The sequence below is a fragment of the Cyprinodon tularosa genome, unplaced genomic scaffold (genome assembly GCF_016077235.1).
Source record: "Cyprinodon tularosa strain WSP-4 unplaced genomic scaffold, ASM1607723v1 ctg215, whole genome shotgun sequence".
NCBI classification, from domain to species: domain Eukaryota; kingdom Metazoa; phylum Chordata; class Actinopteri; order Cyprinodontiformes; family Cyprinodontidae; genus Cyprinodon; species Cyprinodon tularosa.
Window position 1 is genome coordinate 611,162 of NW_024038800.1, and position 20,238 is coordinate 631,399.

General features: G+C 40.0%; 2 protein-coding genes across 6 annotated transcripts in view; one reads left to right on the forward strand and one right to left on the reverse strand.

Annotated features, from left to right (window-relative positions):
- The window catches only part of LOC119783997 (clathrin heavy chain 1), a 33,073-nt gene extending 22,989 nt beyond the window's left edge, over window positions 1–10,084 (forward strand). For 2 of the 5 annotated variants that reach the window (XM_038285789.1, XM_038285790.1), the window contains 5 exons: window positions 68–238; window positions 360–581; window positions 1,478–1,498; window positions 8,352–8,427; window positions 8,516–10,084. In XM_038285789.1, coding sequence (XP_038141717.1) covers window positions 68–238; window positions 360–581; window positions 1,478–1,498; window positions 8,352–8,427; window positions 8,516–8,646 — 621 coding nt within the window. In that variant the 3' untranslated portion in view covers window positions 8,647–10,084. Of the gene's footprint in view, window positions 1–67; window positions 239–359; window positions 582–1,477; window positions 1,499–8,206; window positions 8,245–8,351; window positions 8,428–8,515 lie in introns of all 5 variants that reach the window. The other 3 variants (XM_038285791.1, XM_038285792.1, XM_038285793.1) reach the window with 2 other exon arrangements.
- A 3,238-nt stretch (window positions 10,085–13,322) lies between these two features.
- Window positions 13,323–19,590, reverse strand: cfap45 (cilia and flagella associated protein 45). Its single transcript, XM_038285833.1, has 12 exons — window positions 19,477–19,590; window positions 19,228–19,317; window positions 15,893–15,966; window positions 15,550–15,694; window positions 15,292–15,462; window positions 15,024–15,202; window positions 14,726–14,855; window positions 14,493–14,639; window positions 14,269–14,382; window positions 14,004–14,197; window positions 13,700–13,924; window positions 13,323–13,597 (listed from the first exon to the last, which is right to left on the reverse strand). The coding sequence occupies exons 1-12, from the start codon at window positions 19,477–19,479 to the stop codon at window positions 13,510–13,512; spliced, it is 1,560 nt and encodes a 519-aa protein (XP_038141761.1). The 5' UTR covers window positions 19,480–19,590; the 3' UTR covers window positions 13,323–13,509.
- Between the last annotated feature and the right edge of the window lie 648 nt (window positions 19,591–20,238).

Genomic DNA, 20,238 nt, shown 5'->3' on the forward strand with positions numbered 1-20,238 from the left:
TTGATTCATGTGCTGCATTTAGGTTATAAATGGTTTCACACTCTTTTACCATCTTTTTGTTTTTTAGGCACTGCGAACATCCATCGACGCATACGATAACTTTGACAACATCTCACTGGCTCAGAGCCTGGAGAAGCATGAGCTGATTGAATTCAGGAGGATTGCAGCCTACCTTTTCAAGGGTAACAACCGTTGGAAACAGAGCGTCGAGCTCTGCAAGAAGGACAAGCTCTACAAGGTGCAGTAATCGAACCACAGCAAATCTTAACCTCTTTGAATAATTTTCACTGTTCCAAAATGCACAAAACGCTCCCTTAGATTCAGCTTACAGATGTGGCTTCTGTGATCTCTTCCTGCAGGATGCCATGCAGTATGCATCAGAGTCCAAAGACATAGAGCTGGCTGAGGAGCTCCTAGCCTGGTTCCTGCAGGAAGACAAGAAGGAGTGTTTTGCCGCCTGCCTGTTCACCTGCTACGACCTGCTGCGGCCAGACGTGGTGCTGGAAACCGCCTGGCGACACAACATCATGGACTTCTCCATGCCATACTTCATCCAGGTTATGAGAGAGTATCTCTCTAAGGTGGGTTTGCTGGACGTAGACTAGTACGAGCTGTCTGGAGTTAAAATCTAGATACAGTAAAAGATGAGCAACTATAAACAACTTCTACTAGAGAAACTTGATGGTATGAAGAGTTATTTCCCTGTGAAAGATCTTGAGTTGGTTTTACAAACTTACACCAGTCCTTCCTGTCTGTGAAGACCAGCTTTTCCATAGCAGTCCCAGTAAAACAGGGACACAATGGTCTTATTGAACCAAAACTCAGTAGTTCTACATGTTGCTTGAACAGCTGCTAGGATGCGTCTTCATACACTATTTGCCAGTAAAGTTTTTTTTTCTGCAGTTTCAGAAGTTCCTCAGTATCAGCAGCTCTTCCTCTGTTCTCGCTCCTCTTCCTCTGCTTCTGTCCTTCATCGTCTCATCTTGTTTGTTTTTCAATCATTCAAGCTGCTTTTCCATACAAATGTGTTGCTTCATTTATCACTGTTACATGGCAGAAATACAAGCTGTGTTGTTTTCATTACAGGTAGCAGAACTAAATAGCTTTACGCCTCAAAGTTTCAGTTATGTAATATTTTCTTTAAAAAAAGAGTTTGTTTCATATACTCAGGATTAATTTGTCGCATTGTTTACTACCTTCAGATAGCTGCATTATGGAATCTAACTGCAGCCCCTTAGAGTTCACTTTTTCTTTTTTTTATATGACTAAAACCAGAGGCGTACAGCGGCTAAAATAAAAAAAGTGTGCATTTGTATCAAAAGTGGCGTTAATTACCCGCATCACTCAGAGGGTTTTTGTTGTTCATTAATGACAAACCCTCTGTTTGCTTTATGTTTCTCTCTGCCATTTCTACTTTTGGGAGACTCTCGGTTGTTTTTTTTCTTCCTTAAGTTGCCTCTCTGAATTTCCTTTCCAGGTTGATGCGATAAAGGAAAAGGTGAAAGTCGAATCCATTTTCTAATCATTCTTTTTGACCCCCTTCCTTCCCTCTGCCATGACCAGTAGCTTTTAGTTTGCAGGAGTAAAGTTAGCAGAAACTGCATGCACCCTCCTCCCTCCATATCACTCTGCTGCTTCTGACTGTGAGCTCCTCTAGACAACCTACCAACCCACAGTGTTCCTGAGTGGGGCTCTTCACACCCAACCTCTAAGGCTCTGTTTGGAAAGTCAGGCTTTTCTAATGCAGAGATTAAGTGAAAATATATTTATTAAATGTAATAACGCAAATAGTGTGTATTTGTGAAGTGGAAGCAACAAAGAGGCCATTAGTCACAAAGTCCAGAAACATTTAATTAAAGAGTGAGAATAGCGACTCAAAGTTTGCTCTAGAAAGCAAATGCATTTAAGAAATTGATATGTCTGAATAACATTTGACCTAGTTGCAAAATGACATCTTTTGATTGATTCTTCATACTGCCTTGAACATACACCCCCACAGTGAAACATGGTGGTGGCAGCATCATGCTGTGGGTTAAGGTTGGTGTATTTGTGAACCAGAGCTAAATCAAAGAGCATACGTGGAAAGACTAAGGGTGTTTTCACACCTGCAGCTTCAATTCGATCTAAATGTAGGTTTGATAAATTAGATCCCTTTTGGGTCAGTGCACAATCGGACACTACTGCGGCCTGAAGTGGTGGCCTCGGTTTGGCTCCAGACGAACTCTGCTGCGCACTAGTTGTTGTCTGAGAACAGCCTTACTCTTTAATAATACACTGCTCAAAAAATAAATGGAACTCGTAAACAGCAATGTAACTTCAATCAAATCAATCTTCGGTGAAATCAAACCGTCCACTTAGGAAGCAACACTGATTGACGATCAATTTCATGTGTTGTTGTGCAAATGGTATAGATGGCAGGGGAAAAGTATTGGCAGTTAGCAAGACTCTGACGTGTAATATCTGAATACGGCAGATATTTCCATTTGGCGTCTCCAATGTATCAAAATATTATCTTCAAGCTGCAGCTGCACTTAATTTTCAAACACAATCATTTGCCAGTAGTTGTAACTTTCTGTCTCCTGAAAGCTGGTATAGACACGCAAATGTAGTAACAGCTGTGGAGCACTGACTAAAAGGGAGCCTTAATGCAAATGTACACCACACTTTTCAGATTTCATTTTAGAAATTAAAAATCTTGTAACTTTATCTTCTACTGTACTGTTATGGACAACTTTGGGTTGGTGTAACAGATACTGTCACAGTAAAAAATATATATTTTAGTTAGGGCTGCAACAACGAATCGATAAAAATCGACTTTTAAAAGCGTTGGCAACGAATTTAATCATCGATTAGTTGTGTCGCGCAATTAATGCGTCATCCGCCGCCGCCATCATCCGGGGGAAGAAAAAAAATATGGCGGAGCGAGCCAGCGCCGCAGTTGCAGTGTTGCCAACTCAGCGACTTTTCAGACCCCTCCAGCGACTATTTTTCAAAAAAGCGACTAGCGACAAATCTGCCGACTTTTTACGGTGTCACTGGCGGCTTTTGCCTGCCGTGGGGCGCCTCCCCCATCCCAACCCCTTTCTCCCTCTTTCACAGGAATCCCTCTCAGCGCTGCAGTCAGAGCCGCAGGATTTTTGTGAGGAGTTTACGCTCAGCGTCCAGACTGCAAATGAAGCGCGCATAGGCCGGGATTGACGGCGCAAATTGATCACAATAATTAAAATAGCCTGCGCTTTGTAAAGTGAAAAAAGTCGTAACATGCAACTTTTGTAAAAACAAATGAACATGGCACGGAAGCACCACTGTTATGATGCAGCACCTGAAAAGAAAACACGTTGGAGCCTTCGATGGCAGTGAAGAGAGCTGATCATCAGGATGAGTGACCATGTTTGTTTCATTTTAAAGTGGGGAAACGTAACGTTAGTTTCTCAGGTAGCTCATATAATGCTTTCCTTACCTTGTTAGTAGGTTACAGACAGGGATAAGGTTGGCTACTTATTTTACTTTTAATTTAATTTGAATTAGCTTAAGCAGCGTTTATATTTTCTTTATAAATAAATTAACTTGCAAATTATGAGGGCAAGGCTTTTAAAGTTTAAATCTTCTGGCAAAGATAAAGTAAAGAAGATCCTGCAATTTATGGAAGTAAAGCAGAATAAAATCCAGCAAGATCAGTAATATGTCAATTAATTATATGCCACATTCCCATGTAAATATCTGTCTTTGGAGGATGTGTTTTTTTAGCACCCCTAGTTCTCTCATTTTTATTCCAAATACAATTTATAATTTGAATCACAGGGCTATTTTTATCTCTATGGTTCAGTATTTTCTCAAGTAGCAACTTTAACTGCTATACTTTCCTGTCTTAAAAGGCAGAACTCTTCTAGTCTAAAAAAAACCTAATTTGTTGAAATCGGGGGACCTATTGTTTGAACCCCTTAGGGGCTTTTAGAAACAAAAATGCCTGTCTCTTTTTGCGCTTTATGAAACAAAGTAGCCTATATTTTGTGGATGTACAGCTACATTTCTCATGTAAGTTTGCGTAGTTTTAACACAAACATTTATTTTTCATATTGCACCAGTATAGTTAATGAGCAACCTGTACTTGTGTGCTTGTTTCTTCTGTCTAAAATGTTTATTTTGGAATAAAGAGGTTAATATAAAAAATATTTTTTGTCCGATTCATCAAAAATAATCGGCCGATTCATCGATTTTTAAAATAATCGTTAGTTGCAGCCCTAATTTTAGTACACATTGTGTTTGGGGGGGAAAAAAAAAAGAAAAGGAAGCTGAGTAATAGAATGATTTGAGAAAACCACTCTATATACCGTATTTTCACGACTATAAGGCGCACTTAAACGTCTTTTTTTCCCCTCAAAATGTGCGGTGCGCCCTATGGTGCGGTGCGCCCTATGTGTGTTGTAACTGCGACTTTTGAGACCACCTCATTGAGGAGATGATGAAAGAGTGGCTGAATGTAAGGAGACCAGGTGTTTTTTTTCCACTCATCACCATCGCTGTTAATATGTAACTCCATGCGTGCCCATCTCACAGCTGATGTGAAAAACATGGGGAAACAAATTAACGCTGCTCGACATCGGTGTGAACCGGACCCAGCAGGTGCAGCAGAAGCAGCGAGTTTACATGCAAAGTCAATGGTTGACGCGCATATAGGTGCAGCAAAAGGTCCCGCAGCGCATTTTGGTGCAGCACGTCGGGAGCGTTTAAGCATCTGACGCACCGCCAACACGCTGCTGCTGCTCGAGATGGAAAAATTGAAGTTTTGCTGCTGGACGCGCCGCATCAACCAATCAGAGAAGCTGATCTGGGAGCTGCCAGCGAGACAGACAGCGCTCTGATGACATATGATATTAACGCAAATGGAAAAGGCTGGATGGATGCGTGGCTGAGGCAGGTGTATGTGAGAAGACTAGGTGGTTTTTTCCACGCATCATCATCGCTGCGTGCCCATCTCACAGCCGATGTGAAAAAAAGGTGAATCAAATGAACGCTGTGCTCGCCGTTATCCCGGGGGTCTGACAAAAGAGCTTCAACCGCTCGACATCGGTGTGAAGCAGCCGTTCACAGTAAGGCTGCGAGCGGCGTGGGAGCCATGGATGACAGACGGAGACCACAGTTTCAGGATAAGAAGGCAGCGCCGGGCAGATTACGCCACAGTTTGCGGATGGATTGTAGATGCTTGGACTAAAGTGTCTGCTGGCTCTGTTGTTCAAGCTTTCGCAAAAGCCGGCATTATTTCTGAGGAGCTGCGCTGAACGGAAAGTGACTGACAGCGAAGAAGGGGAAACTGGCATGTCTGATTTAGCGCAGCTGTTTTATTCAGAAACAGAGGATGATGACTTTGATGGGTTTGATTAATACTTTGTAATAAATACATGAATAAAGCACAATCATACTCAGTTTTGCTCCCGCTGTATTTTTCTCCCTGAAAACTTAATTCAACAGCATCCCCGGCGCGTCTCCTCCTCTTCATCGCGGTGGCTGGCAGGTGTTTTTTCATCTAAATAATCTAAATCTTGCAGCTATATTTGCTGTGATCAGTGGGAATAAAGTAGTTTTAATATGTTTTTAAGTGAGAAAGGCCACCTGAAAACTTAATAATTGCAGTCAGTTCATCCAGATTATCTATTTCTGTCGGAGGCGCTCAGACCCCCACATACCAGCGGTGCGCCGACAGGAGAAATCCTTTCGTTCACCGCGGCTGCTTGCAGGTGTTTTTCATCTAAATAATCTAAATCTTGCAGCTATATTTGCTGTGATCAGTGGGAATAAAGTAGTTTTAATATGTTTTTAAGTGAGAAAGTCCATCTGAAAACTTCATAATTGCAGTCAGTTCATCCAGATTATCTATTTCTGTCGGAGGCGCTCAGACCCCCACATACCAGCGGTGCGCTGACAGCAGAAATCTCTTCATCAGCAGCCTGTAGGCTGGGCAGCCTGGGGTTCACCGCGGCTGCTGGCAGGTGTTTTTCATCTAAATAATTTTAGCTGCAGGCACCAGGATACCGGTAATAAAAGCGAACATATTCCGTCAGCAGGTTTCAGGATTTTAAGTTAATTTAGGAGTGACCACAGCGCTGTGTCATCTGCTATGTCTCTGTCTCACGGCCAGCTGCCAGGTTTGATAAATACTTTGTAATAAATACATGAATAAAGCACAGTCATACTCAGTTTTGCCCCCGCTGTATTTTTAAATACGCAGTAGAGGTATTTAAAGGTAGTAGAGGACATGCACCTGTATATAAAAAACGCGCCCTATAGTCCGGTGCGCCTTATGTGTGTGTTAAATACAGAAATGGGACACATAACTGAGAGTGCGCCGTTTAGTCCGGTGCGCCTTATGGTCGTGAAAATACGGTAATAGGTGTTGGTTTTTAAATGGTGGATGTAAGAAAGAGGGCATGATGGCTGAAAACATTTTGAGACAGCTGATTAATGATCTTAGTTTCAAACCCATCACACAGCAGATGAAGTGTGAGAACCTATTTTATTTGAGCAGTATATATTTTGATAATGTATTCCTAAAAGAGCTGCCTTCTTCAGTGAACCAACCAAAAGATGAAATCATATATCCAAAATGAGTTTAGTTTCATTTAGCTGCCTGCAGCTAAACTCCTAAATGTGACTTTGTCCAGATCTTCCCTGTGGTGCATTTTTGAGACATTTGATTGTGCAGCCACATATGGAGCCACTTTCCAAACCACTTTCCTTAGCCCAGGGTGAAGAGTGCCCCTCTGGTCTGATCCCTGCCCTGCTGTTGTCAGGTCCTCTCATTCAGAGTTACAGATGGATTCGCTGACTTGTTAACTCCACTCAGCTGCAGTCTGCTGTTAACATCCTGAATCATTTCTTCATAACTTCTCTCGGGTCTCTTTCATATTTCTTACTGTTAAAAGGTTTTTTCTTGCTTGCTTTCCTTTTAGTTATTAGATTTGAACATTGGTGCAGAGCTCAGACTGCAGCTAAGTGTTAGCCTAATTTCTGTTAAAGCAGCCTTTATATTTCCAGAGACTTGTTTACATGCATTATTTAGATGTTTCTCTGTGTTAAAAGGTTGTAGCATAAAGTCCAATAAAGGTGGGTTAACGTATTGAAAAAAAGGTTCTATGAACAGTAAATCTCTTCAAGTTTAGTTTAAATGCAGGATGGTATGGAGCAGTTTAAGCTTGTTTTTTCGGGAGAGAGAAGTAGACAAGCATGCACCCTCTGCTTCCCCCCCGTAGCACTCAGAACAGGCTAAAAGAGGTCACCGTTGGCTGTTTCTGCTTCTGGAAACCTTGAATTGGCTGAACAGATTCATCCCCTCCACCCTCTCTCACTCCCCTCCCACTGTAGCTCGCTCTCCTTCTGTCTTTCTCATGCACCCTTTCAGAAGAAAAGAACTAATCTGCTGCTTCAGCATGTCTTTCAACCCCTCTCTTGTCAAATGAAACTGCAGCCTGTATCTTCTCAACGTAGCCTGCTTAGTCAGATCGACTGTAGCCGTTTGTGACGCCGTATGTAGAGAACTGAACCCAAACCACGTAGCTGTATAGGCTCTCTGGGGATCTCGGTTCTCGCTTTCCCTACTGGTCTCTTTCTTGGCTTTGTTATAAATCAGTTAACCTTGGCCAATTATTTTCTTAATCGACTCCACATCACCTTCTGATAGCTGTTTTACTTAGAAGATAGCAGGACACCATCTATTCGCTTTGGACTCTTAACTAAAGGTGAAATAATTCACTAATATTCAGTTCTTTTGATTCCATATTGATAAATGTGTAATTTACAAAACCTTGTATGAATAATTAGTTTGGACTTTGAGCAGTCATGATGGCTGAAGGTCTATTTCTTTTTAACTGAACTATTTTAGTCATCCTCCAGCTAAAGATGGGGACACTAGTGTTAAAATGTTGAGTTGGTTCTCTACATACATACATGTTCTGGGTGGCTGGATGGTGGGACCATTATTGCCCAGCAGCTATTTGTCTGTCCTCCTACTTCCCTAACAGAAATAAACAGATGTCCATCTAATAGACACCTGTAGTCCAGCTTGATTAGAGTAGCCAGTAGCAGTCTAACAATAGTTATTCCTCAGGCCTCATGTAGGGCCTCCAACACATGAGTAAGGTCTGCCTACTGCAGCCTGTTTCTTTTCATTTATTGATTTAAAATCTGGACTGTATTGATCTTCGCCTATCAGGAATGGTCCCATCCGTCAGCCAGTGAAATAACCCCGAGGTCAGTTTTTGTTTTGTTTTTACAAACGTGGCGTCTCTGCCTGTGCTCTTCAGGAGCCCATCGCCGACTGTACAGCTGAAGTCTGACTCAGGGATGTCTTTCCACAGGTGGACAAACTTGAAGCCTCTGAGTCTCTGAGGAAACAGGAGGAGCAGGCCACAGACTCACAACCCATTGTTTACGGTAGGAGCGGCTAATTTTTTTTTTCATCTTTCCTCCCATCCATCTCTTCTTCTGTGTGTTCTAAGCGTTCAGTCTTCTGTTGTTGCAGGCACACCCCAGCTAATGCTCACAGCAGGGCCCAACATGGCCGTGCCTCCACAGCAGGCCTATGGCTACGGCTACACGGCTGCACCAGCCTACGGCCAGCCGCCACAGGCCGGCTTTGGTTACGGCATGTGAACAGCCAGCCTCCCAACCGGCACAATCTGACCTTCCATCTGCCCTCCCTTTGTGTTCCTCACCAGCTTCCCATGGTCTTCTACTCACTGCAAGGGCCACAAGCAAGCAACAGCCCACTCTTGTTTTGAGTTTACTTCCTTTTTCTTTCTCTTTATTTATTTTTCTAGATTATCCTATAAATGGAGAAAACATTTTACAGCACTGAAGGACTTTATTTTGTATTTGTAAGTTGTTGGACCACCTGTTTTTCACATTCCATATTTATAACTACTTATTTAGACCTTTTTGTTTGAATGTTACTGTCATGTTTTTTTTTTAATCGGTTTGTGCAGAAGTGGACTTGCTAAAGCTCAGCATTGAACCTTTGAAGTAGGTGGAGGAGCATTGGATTTTGCACTCATGAAGAAATTAATGTAGACGAGCTCTCACTTTTGATGTACTGAACATGTGAACAGCCTCCATTGTCTTGTCTGTAAATGCATTTCATTATTGTATATTCTGAGGAGAAAAAAAGGTAACATAATATTAAATATTGCCATTTCAATGGCTATAGCTAGCAACACTAAGTAATGATAGTATATTCTGCACAGGCGTGTAGCTTTATGGAGTTTGAAATGCATACAGACGTATGTCACTGTGTGACTGAGGGTGTGTGTGTGTGTGTCTGACCTGAGGGTCTAAACAAGAATTTTAAGCCTCCTCCGAACCTCTAATGTTCACTCCATCCTCCTAGATGTTGGCTCTTCTTTGGCTCCATATATTGAGGTGACCTTTTGTGCCGTGTACAGTGCTTGTGTGGGACTGTATCTGTGTATGCGCAAGGACGAAACCACGGCCACCAAACCCCAGGGTCCCTAACCGTACAGTGTGTGTGTGTATTTACTCTGAACCCTCTGGCTGAGGTCTGTGTATGCCAGCTGTTGTGCTGTTTCCCATTGTTACCTTCTTTTTTGTTTTATTTTACGTTCCTTTTTTGTTTTGTTTTTGTTTTCCTTTGCGTGTACAGATGTGAAACATAATGAACTGAAAACTTCTAGCTTGGAAACTACCTGTTTGTCCCCTGCCAGCTCCTCCCTTTTTGTCGCTAAAATAAACAAGGAGGGAGAGGTTGGGCGGGCCGACCCTGTGGTATTAGAATGGCGGTTTAATGAAGATCCATAACACTCTCGTAGGTTGCGTGTTTAGATTAAGATGAAGAAAAAAAACGGCTCTCTTGTGAAGACGGGTCAAAAGTTGGAGCCTGTTACTACCCTTGATGTACTTAACTTCCTCCCATGCTTTAAGCTGTGTGTGTAAAGTGTCATCTTAACCCCAACATAAGTTTGATTCCTTTCTGTTGTCATGCATAATAGTAATTAAGGGGATCTGTCATTGATACATGGAAGATAATGACCTAACTGAAAGGGAAGTACTATCCTAAATAAAAATGGAAATTAGACTCCAGTTTCTTGTGTTGATTTGTTCTGGTGGAAGATTTTATCCAGTAAAAGCTGCGTTAGAGATTAACCAATCAGGTTTATCTGTCAAATTTTTATAATTAGTTTTCACACATTTAAACTCACTTGCATTACCTTTTTGTCAATTTCAAGAAAGGTGCTGCAGATTTTTAGTTTTCAGTTTATTTTTCTTTGACTTATAAGAAATTCCTATTTGTCAAATTACTTGTTTCAAGCATTTGATTCCACAAAAACAATTTAGCCAAACAACAAAATAAGCAGTAAATAAAATCAATGAAGTGATGAATAAAATAATAATCAAGATGTTTAAAGTAACATTCAAGTCAAACACCTAAGGTGAATCGTAGTGATGTTCCTGTGGTTTGAGTGTAAAGTTATTCTCAGCAGCTACGGTAAAAGATTGTCTTTACATTCAAGTTTCTATCCTATTGAAGCCCGTTTCCGCCACTAAAAAATTAATTATCTCAATATAACGAGATAGCAACTCAACATATTGAGATACTATCTCATTATATTGAGTTAGTATCTCATTATTTGGAGTTAGTATCTCATTATAATCAGATACTATCTCTTCCATAGTATCAAAACATCCAGGAGAGATTTAAGTACGTTCAGGGTTTCTGCAGGTCATTAAAAAGATCATTAAAAGTCATTAAATTATTATTTTTAAATTAAGGCCTTAATTGGCATTAAAACTCATCAAATGGGATTATTGTGGCATTTAAAATGCCTTATAAAAAAAAAAAAGTTTATAAAAACAATTTCGTCAGATATATTGCGATATATTTACGTGGAACTGATTGATCGTAAAGCTGTTGGTTCAGGAAACAAGCTCGAGGGAGAGAAAAGCTAGAAAATGGGAAATTGTAAATTCCTCAAAACTGTCTGAAAAACGAGGAATTCAGGACATGGCTGCAGCCTGTCGAGGGTAAAGATGACGAAAGATGTTGCCGTGTATATATGAGGGTAAAGATGACGAAAGATGTTGCCGTGTACAGGTACAGTAAAAGCCAGTAAATTAGAATATTTTGAAAAACTTGATTTATTTCAGTAATTGCATTCAAAAGGTGTAACTTGTACATTATATTTATTCATTGCACACAGACTGATGCATTCAAATGTTTATTTCATTTAATTTTGATGATTTGAAGTGGCAACAAATGAAAATCCAAAATATCGTGTCACAAAATTAGAATATTACTTAAGGCTAATACAAAAAAGGGATTTTTTTTTAGAAATGTTGGCCAACTGAAAAGTATAAAAATGAAAAATATGAGCATGTACAATACTCAATACTTGGTTGGAGCTCCTTTTGCCTCAATTACTGCATTAATGCGGCGTGGCATGGAGTCGATGAGTTTCTGGCACTGCTCAGGTGTTATGAGAGCCCAGGTTGCTCTGATAGTGGCCTTCAACTCTTCTGCGTTTTTGGGTCTGCCATTCTGCATCTTCCTTTTCACAATACCCCACAGATTTTCTATGGGGCTAAGGTCAGGGGAGTTGGCTGGCCAATTTAGAACAGAAATGCCATGGTCCATAAACCAGGCATGGATAGATTTTGCGCTGTGTGCAGGCGCCAAGTCCTGTTGGAACCTGAAATCTCCATCTCCATAGAGCAGGTCAGCAGCAGGAAGCATGAAGTGCACTAAAACTTGCTGGTAGACGGCTGCGTTGACCCTGGATCTCAGGAAACAGAGTGGACCAACACCAGCAGATGACATGGCACCCCAAACCATCACTGATTGTGGAAACTTTACACTAGACTTCAGGCAACGTGGATCCTGTGCCTCTCCTGTCTTCCTCCAGACTCTGGGACCTCGATTTGCAAAGGAAATGCAAAATTTGCTTTCATAAGAAAACATGACTTTGGACCACTCAGCAGCAGTCCAGCTCTTTTTTTCCTTAGCCCAGGTGAGACGCTTGGTCAACAGTGGCTTGACACGAGGTATGCGGCAGTTGAAACCCATGTCTTTCAAGCGTCTCTTGGTGGTGGATCTTGAAGCACTCACTCCAGCAGCTGTCCACTCCTTGTGAATCTCCCCCACATTTTGTAATGGTTTTTTTTTTTCACAATCTTGACTAGGGCGCGGTGATCCCTATCGCTTGTACACTTTTTCTGACCACAGTTTTTCCTTCCCTTTGCCTCTCTATTAATGTGTTTGGACACAGAGCTCTGAGAACAGCCAGCCTCTTCAGCAATAACCTTTTGTGTCTTTCCCTCCTTGTGCAATGTGTCGATGGTCGCCTTTTGGACAGCTGTCAAATCTGATGTTTGTGTAGGCTTCAGAACTGGACTGAGAGACCATTTAAAGCCCTTTGCAGGTGTTTTGAGTTAATCAGCTGATTAGTTTGTGGCACCAGGTGTCTTCAAAATTTAACCCTTACACAATATTCTAATTTTGTGACACATGGAATTTTGGATTTTCATTTGTTGCCACTTCAAATCATCAAAATTAAATGAAATAAACATTTGAATGCATCAGTCTGCGTGCAATGAATAAATATAATGTACAAGTTACACCTTTTGAATGCAATTACTGAAATAAATCAAGTTTTTCAAAATATTCTAATTTACTGGGTTTTACCTGTATATATGAGAGTCATGAGTACTTGTTGATGTCATTAAAATAATTTCTAAGAGCATTAAAAAAAGCATTAAATAAAAGTTACTCATTCCTGTATAAACCCTGAGGTTAGATCGATTCGGATTGTCTAAAAGCTTGAAAGTAAGATATAACCATGAGAAGAAAGGGAACTTAGCAGCTCCCAAGACCAGCAAGGGGCAGGTTGTAGCAGCTTCCCCAGGGAGAAGCATCATGTGGGCCACAAGGAGGCTGAACGGTTCTGACCCACGGAGCTCTGCGTGAGCCCACAGTGCAGGATCAGCTCAATTTAGAAGGCAAGCTGCTTGGTTCTGGACCATTTGTCATTTCTCCAGGGAAAACTGATCATGCCTTAAATACAGAGCACAAATCTGAAGGTGAGGAATAAAAAACAAAAAACAAAAAAAAAGCTTTTATAGCCTTTGACCTGATAAAACTACAATTGGTCTGTTGTTATTATGGCTAATTGACCAAGACACCTGTACTAATAGGACCTGTGTACTGTCTCGGTAAATTACATTTTTTGAAAAAAAGGTTTAGTTTTATGCAAATTAATTGACTTATAATTCATTAGGATCTCACAGGGAAATAAAACCATTAATACAATGAAGAGAAATAAAAATGTTAAACATATCCCTAATTAAATGTTTGTCAGATCCAAGTACAGCAATAAACAAACCTTTGAATGACATCCACATTTATTAAGATGCAGTTTAAATCAATGCATATTTCACATAGATGTGCTTCATAAATGATGAGTATCTGAAGTAGTTGATTTGCTCTGAAATAAAACTGGATGAACCTCAGATCTTTGCTGTATCTAAATCTTTGACTGTTTTTCGGATCTTTCGTTCCAGCCCACTGCAGTATTTTTCAGGGATCCCTGTAGCTCTGCAAACAATAAAAAAATTTAAAAAAAACAACTCAGATTTAGTCACATTTAACTTACAGGAAGGAAACCAGATAAATATACCGCATGAGAAACAAACTCACTTGAGCTCCTTGAGTTTCTTTTCTTTGACCTCAGTGAGCCGCAGACGTCTCTGCCGCTCGGCCTCCATCAGCCGATTGGCCTCCTGGAACTTTTCCCGGTGCATGTTGAGAGCAGAGAGCTCCTGCAGCTTTATCTGATGACGGAGGGTCTCTGCGTGATGCAACGTTTCCTGAAGCTGCCTCTCCTTCAGCTCCTTCTCCTTCGCCACGGCCTCCTGCTGAGACCTGTGGAAAGAAGCACAGCAACAACTTTTTAAAAAGATCTTTTGTCTTGGGTTTAAATAATTAAAATCTTATTACTAACTTCAGTATCCTCTCAAGTGCAGCCTCTTCCCGTCTTTGCTCCATTGACAGGTTGTGCTCTTTGTTTTTAATCTGCTCCAAGCGAGCCGCCTTAAGATTGGCTTCCTCGCGGGCCTTCTTTGCTGCCAGCTCTCTCTGCTTCATCCTCCACTGTCTGTCTGCGAACTCCTGGTTCCTCCGAGCACGCTTCTCGTCCTTCCAAATTCCCAGAAAAGATTGAAATAAAAAGCTGCCGGAGGCAGATCCCCCATCTTTCCCTGCCTTACCTGCTCAGCCTTGATGTCACGTTCTTTTTCCTGCATGTCCTTCAGCCGAGCGATGTCCATCTCCTTCTCCTTTTTGAGCCTTTTCTGCTCTGCTTCATATTCTTCCTCCCGCTTCTGTAATGAAAGCATCCATGCAGAACCAAGTACATGCAGGTCATCAATGGACGGATTGTAAAAATATCTGCATTGTAAATATTTTGCAAAGATTGTCATTTTGGTTTGACCAGTTTCTGTTCCAGGTATTCTGCAGCTCTCTTGTCAGCCAGCTTCTCCTCTTCTAGCTGCTTCTCCTTTGCCCGTAGGACCTCAGCATTGACTCGCTTGATCTCCTCCTGCAGAAGCTGCTGCTCCTTCCTTTTCTGCTCTTGGGCCTGGAACGAGACAGGTGTTTTTGGATGCACAGTTTGGTCAAATTCCTCGAGTTTCAGTGAGATGGACTTCTGTCTTATATCAGCACCTGGAGCTCCTCCAGCATCTTTCGCTCGTGCTCCTTGTTTATCTGATCTTTTTCAGCCTCTTTCATCATAATTAGATTTTGTTTTTCCTCCATACGTTCTTGGATCTGGTTGTACACTTGCTGATGTCCACTGAAATGTTAGATAAAACAAAAGATTTAGCAGCTTAAGCAGCTCAGACTGCTTTGTATAATTGTTTTCCACGTGCAATGAGGTAACAACAGATTCTTGAAAAAGTGAATGCCTTTAGCAAATCAACTTATGTGTGTATGTGTGTGTGTTGGGGGTGCTCCTCTCTACATGATCTTCTGCTCTCTGCGCAGCTCATCAATCTTCTTTATAATCTCCAGAGCTTTGCGTCGCTCCATCTCCATCATATTGTCCAGACGCTTCTCCTCCTCGCTCTGCTCGGCCCGGATCACTTTCTTTTCCTGAATCTGGTCGTCCCATGTGGCTTGGCACTGAGCGCCCAAGATCAGCTGACGGGGCACAAGCAGAATTCAGATGTGATCCAGGAAACCTTCATTTAATTAACTTTTTTAATCCGAAGCCCACGCCTGCCTCGTACTTGATTGAGCTTTCTAACTTCTTCCTCTTCCTCCATCCTTAACTCGTTGGCTTGATCAACTATGAGTTGTTCACGCATCTGCGCTTCAAGCTGCAGGTCGGTCAATGCTGGGTTTTGTTCAATAGACTGTTCTATAGCCTGGAGTTGTTTCCTTCTTATTTCAGCAGTTTCCTAGATAAGAACAACAGATGAAAACAGTAAAATCATGACCTTTAAATGTGTTATTTATTTTTTCTCCATGAGGTTGATATTGCTCACTGGGTTTGCTTCTCTCTCTTTCTCAGAAGCTTGCTTAAAGGCTTCTCTCTCCTGCTTGAGACTCTTCTTAGATTCTGAGATGATCCTTTTAATCTCAGGTGATGGAAGATCAGTGGATTCTCTCGTCCAATCTTTCCGAGGAACCCTGAAAGTTTTACAGCAATTATATGTATAAATTGTTTAATTGGTCATTACAGTTCCTCTTTTCCAAACACAAACAAAACAACTGACATGAAGTACAACTCTTAATGATTGCTGCCATCTTTCATGTTTATAACTTGGGTCGCAGACTAAAGTCAAGCTCTTTAAGCTTTAAGCTACTGGGATGTGAGGAACTTCTGACCTGATGGTCCGGATGAGGTCTCTGGAGATGATCTGGATGGTCTCTCGTTCTTCCCGTGCTTGGCTGTGGTTAGGCTGATGAAACAGACGGATAAAAGTTTATCATAAGCACCTGTCAAAACTATACGATAAGTGGGGTCTCTACTCTCTCCAACTGTGGTCTTATTTCAAAACACTTGAAATTCTAATTATGACATCCAAAAAGATTGGCAGGTATCGAGAAATCACAATGATTTTTTTTTTTTTTTCAATTTGAAGTATTTTAAAAAGAGTTATTCACCCATAGATCAGAATCAGGTATTTTACATACAGTTGTTTGAAAGTTTACATATATATACAGGTGCTGGTCATAAAATTAGAATATCATGAAAAAGTAGATTGATTTCAGTAATTCCATTTAAAAAGTGAAACTTGTATATTATATTCATACATTACATACAAACTCATATATTTCAGATGTTTATTTTGTTTAATTTTGATGATTACAAATGACAACAAATGAAAATCTCAAATTCATCATATCAGAAAATTAGAATATTACTGAAGACCAATAAAAACAAAGGATTTATAGAAATGTTGGCCAACTGAAAAGTATGAACATGAAAAGTATGAGCATGTACAGCACTCAGTATTTAGTTGGGCCTCCTTTGGCCTGTATTACTGCAGCAATGCGGCGTGGCATGGAGTCGATCAGTCTGTGGCACTGCTCAGGTGTTATGATAGCCCAGGTTGCTCTAATAGTGGCTTTTAGCTCTTCTGAATTGTTGGGTCTGGTGTATTGCATCTTCTTCTTCACAATACCCCATAGATTTTCTATGGGGTTAAGGTCAGGAGAGTTTGCTGGCCAATTAAGAACAGGGATACCATGGTCCTTCAACCAGGTACTGGTAGCTTTGGCACTGTGTGCAGGTGCCAAGTCCTGTTGGAAAATGAAATCTGCATCTCCAAAAAGTTGGTCAGCTGCAGGAAGCATGAAGTGCTCTAAAACTTCCTGGTATGTGGCTGCGTTGACCCTGGACCTCAGAAAACACAATGGACCAACACCAGCAGATGACATGGCACCCCAAACCATCACTGACTGTGGAAACTTTACACTGGACTTCAAGCAACGTGGATGAAGTGCCTCTCTTCTTTTCCTCCAGACTCTGGGACCTTGATTTCCAAAGGAAATGCAAAATTTACTTTCATCAGAGAACATGACTTTGGACCACTCACCAGCAGTCCAGTCCTGTTTCTCTTTAGCCCAGGCAAGACGCTTCTGACGCTGTCTGTGGTTCAAGAGTGGCTTGACACAAGGAATGCGACAGCAGAAACCCATGTCTTTCATACGTCTGTGTGTGGTGGTTCTTGAAGCACTCACTCCAGCTGCAGTCCACTCTTTGTGAATCTCCCCCACATTTTTGAATGGGTTTTGTTTCACAATCCTCTCCAGGGTGCGGTTATCTCTCTTGCTTGTACACTTTTTTCGACCACATCTTTTCCTTCCCTTCGCCTCTCTATTAATGTGCTTGGACACTGAGCTCTGTGAACAGCCAGCCTCTTTAGCGATGACCTTTTGTGTCTTGCCCTCCTTGTGCAAGGTGTCGATGGTCGTCTTTTGGACAACTGTCAAGTCAGCAGTCTTCCCCATGATTGTGTAGCCTATAGAACTAGACTGAAAGACCATTTAAAGGCTTTTGCAGGTGGTTTGAGTTAATTAGCTGATTAGAGTGTGGCACCAGGGGCCATCAATTTTGAACCTTTTCACAATATTCTAATTTTCTGATATGATGAATTTGAGATTTTCATTTGTTGTCATTTGTAATCATCAAAATTAAACAAAATAAACATCTGAAATATATGAGTTTGTATGTAATGTATGAATATAATATACAAGTTTCACTTTTTAAATGGAATTACTGAAATCAATCAACTTTTTCATGATATTCTAATTTTATGACCAGCACCTGTATATATATATATATATATATATATATATATATATATATATATATATATATATATATATATATATATATATATATATATATATATATATATATATATATATATATATATATATATATATATATATACATACACACACACACACACATATGTTGTGTCACAATATCCTTGTGGGACCTTCCATTGACTTCCATTCATTACCCACTAATTTATATGGCTTAACCGTGACCCTTTCCCTAACCCTAACTATTACCGACACATACCTATCCCTAAACCTAACGTAAACTCAATTCACACCTAAGTCCTAAACCTAACCCCCACCCCAAGAAGAGAAACTTTCCTTATGGGGACCAGTTGTTTGTCCCCACAAGTACCTATGAGTCCCCAAAATGTAGCATATTCCTAGGAAGTTGTCCCCACCAGGTATTAAAGACATGGCCACACCTCACACACACACACACACACACATATATAGCAGGTATGTATGTTTACGGTCCATTAAGGTACTTTAATTTGTTGTCTGGTACTTTTTTATTGCTTTTTTTAAACAAAAAATTTAATATAAATTTTTATTTTATTAAATTATCATTTAGTAAATTCTATTTATTATTACTTTTTCAGTGTTCTGTTATTTGAATCACTACTGTGAATGTTTAATGTTCTTTCATTTCAAGCACAACTTAATAATCTGCTGCCCCGTTTACATTAAATATTCAAACACTCCAATCATTTACACACTATAAATCAACCAAGATGAATGATGTTTTCTGCAAGTTGAAAAGAAAACTGATAACTTTAGAAAAAGATCAGAACAAAGCAAAATCAGGATTTTAAGGACTAAAAGGTTGGTATTTCCCTTAGAAAATCAAATGGATTCGATATAAATCAGTTCATGTGAACTGTGCTATGTTCTAGATGTCACAGTTTACTATTAGCCAAATATAACAATTACAGTCTGTGTTGCAATTTATTCCACATGAGGTAAAGGATTGTCTTCTTATTCTATAGATAGATAGATAGATAGATAGATAGATAGATAGATAGATAGATAGATAGATAGATAGATAGATAGATAGATAGATAGATAGATAGATAGATAGATAGATAGATAGATAGATAGATAGATAGATAGATAGATAGATAGATAGATAGATAGAGATAGATAGATAGATAGATAGATAGATAGATAGATAGATAGATAGATAGATAGATAGATAGATAGATAGATAGATAGATAGATAGATAGATAGATAGATAGATAGATAGATAGATAGATAGATAGATAGATAGATAGATAGATAGATAGATAGATAAAACTCTCAAGGTTTTGTTTCAAAAACAATTTGACATAAAAAAGCAGTCAGGCCTTGTAGGTAAATAGACACCTACCGGTTTGTGGAGGTCAAACAGGGTCTCATCCACCTGGGATGTGGGGGCCAATCTATGGTACCTGCCAGCATGAAATCTTTTCCCAGAAGACTTTGGGATTAGCAATAAAAATAAATAAATAAATAAATAAACACCTGATCAGGATTATTTTTAATCATAACGTCGAGATGGACATCCTGATATAGGTTTAAAAGTTAGGATTAGAAACTAAAGGAGAAATAAAAACAAGAAAGCTCCTGTAAAACTTACCATGACTGCGAAGGCTTATGTGGGCAACACTTTTAAAGGAAAGGAACAACCTACTGGTAATCCTGGCTCCCGTTACAGTATGTGTGTTGTCGGTTGCTATGGCAATACAATACATGTTGTTAAAAGGGGGCGGAGCTACCCTTCAAAGCACTCAGGATTCCTACTTGACAGAATATTTTTTAAATGTGCTTTTTTTGTTATGTTGGTTCGATTGCAACTACATTTCTAGGCCGTTTCTAGTTTAATAACGATTTTTTGAGTGTTTTGTTTTAAATGTTGTCTTGTGACACCATTAAAATAACACGTATAGAAGATTATCCTCACACCTTTATTTTAAATCATAATTGTATTTTTGCATAAAAAAATTAAACACTCACAATATCTACTGGCTTAAAATTCTTTAAACAAGGTTTATTCTATTTTCAGTATCCAAATGTCTAAACATGCACATTTAAATTCTACTTTAAAAAAAAAACAACAGCTTTTAATGCATTGTTATTGTAAACATCATTCAGACGGACTCATACTATTATTTATGACACGAAAAATGCAGTTAAACAGTGTATGTATATAAAAAAGCAAACTAACGGGACACAGTAATGTATGCTCAAATGACCCATCGATGTCGCCCTCTGCTGGCCACCAGAGGGAAAGCGCGGAGGTTGTTGGGGGAAACTCTTTATGTTGAATATTATTTTAAACAACTAAAAACTACACACCTCAAATTAAACACTACAAATTTAAACGCATGACAAAAAGTAA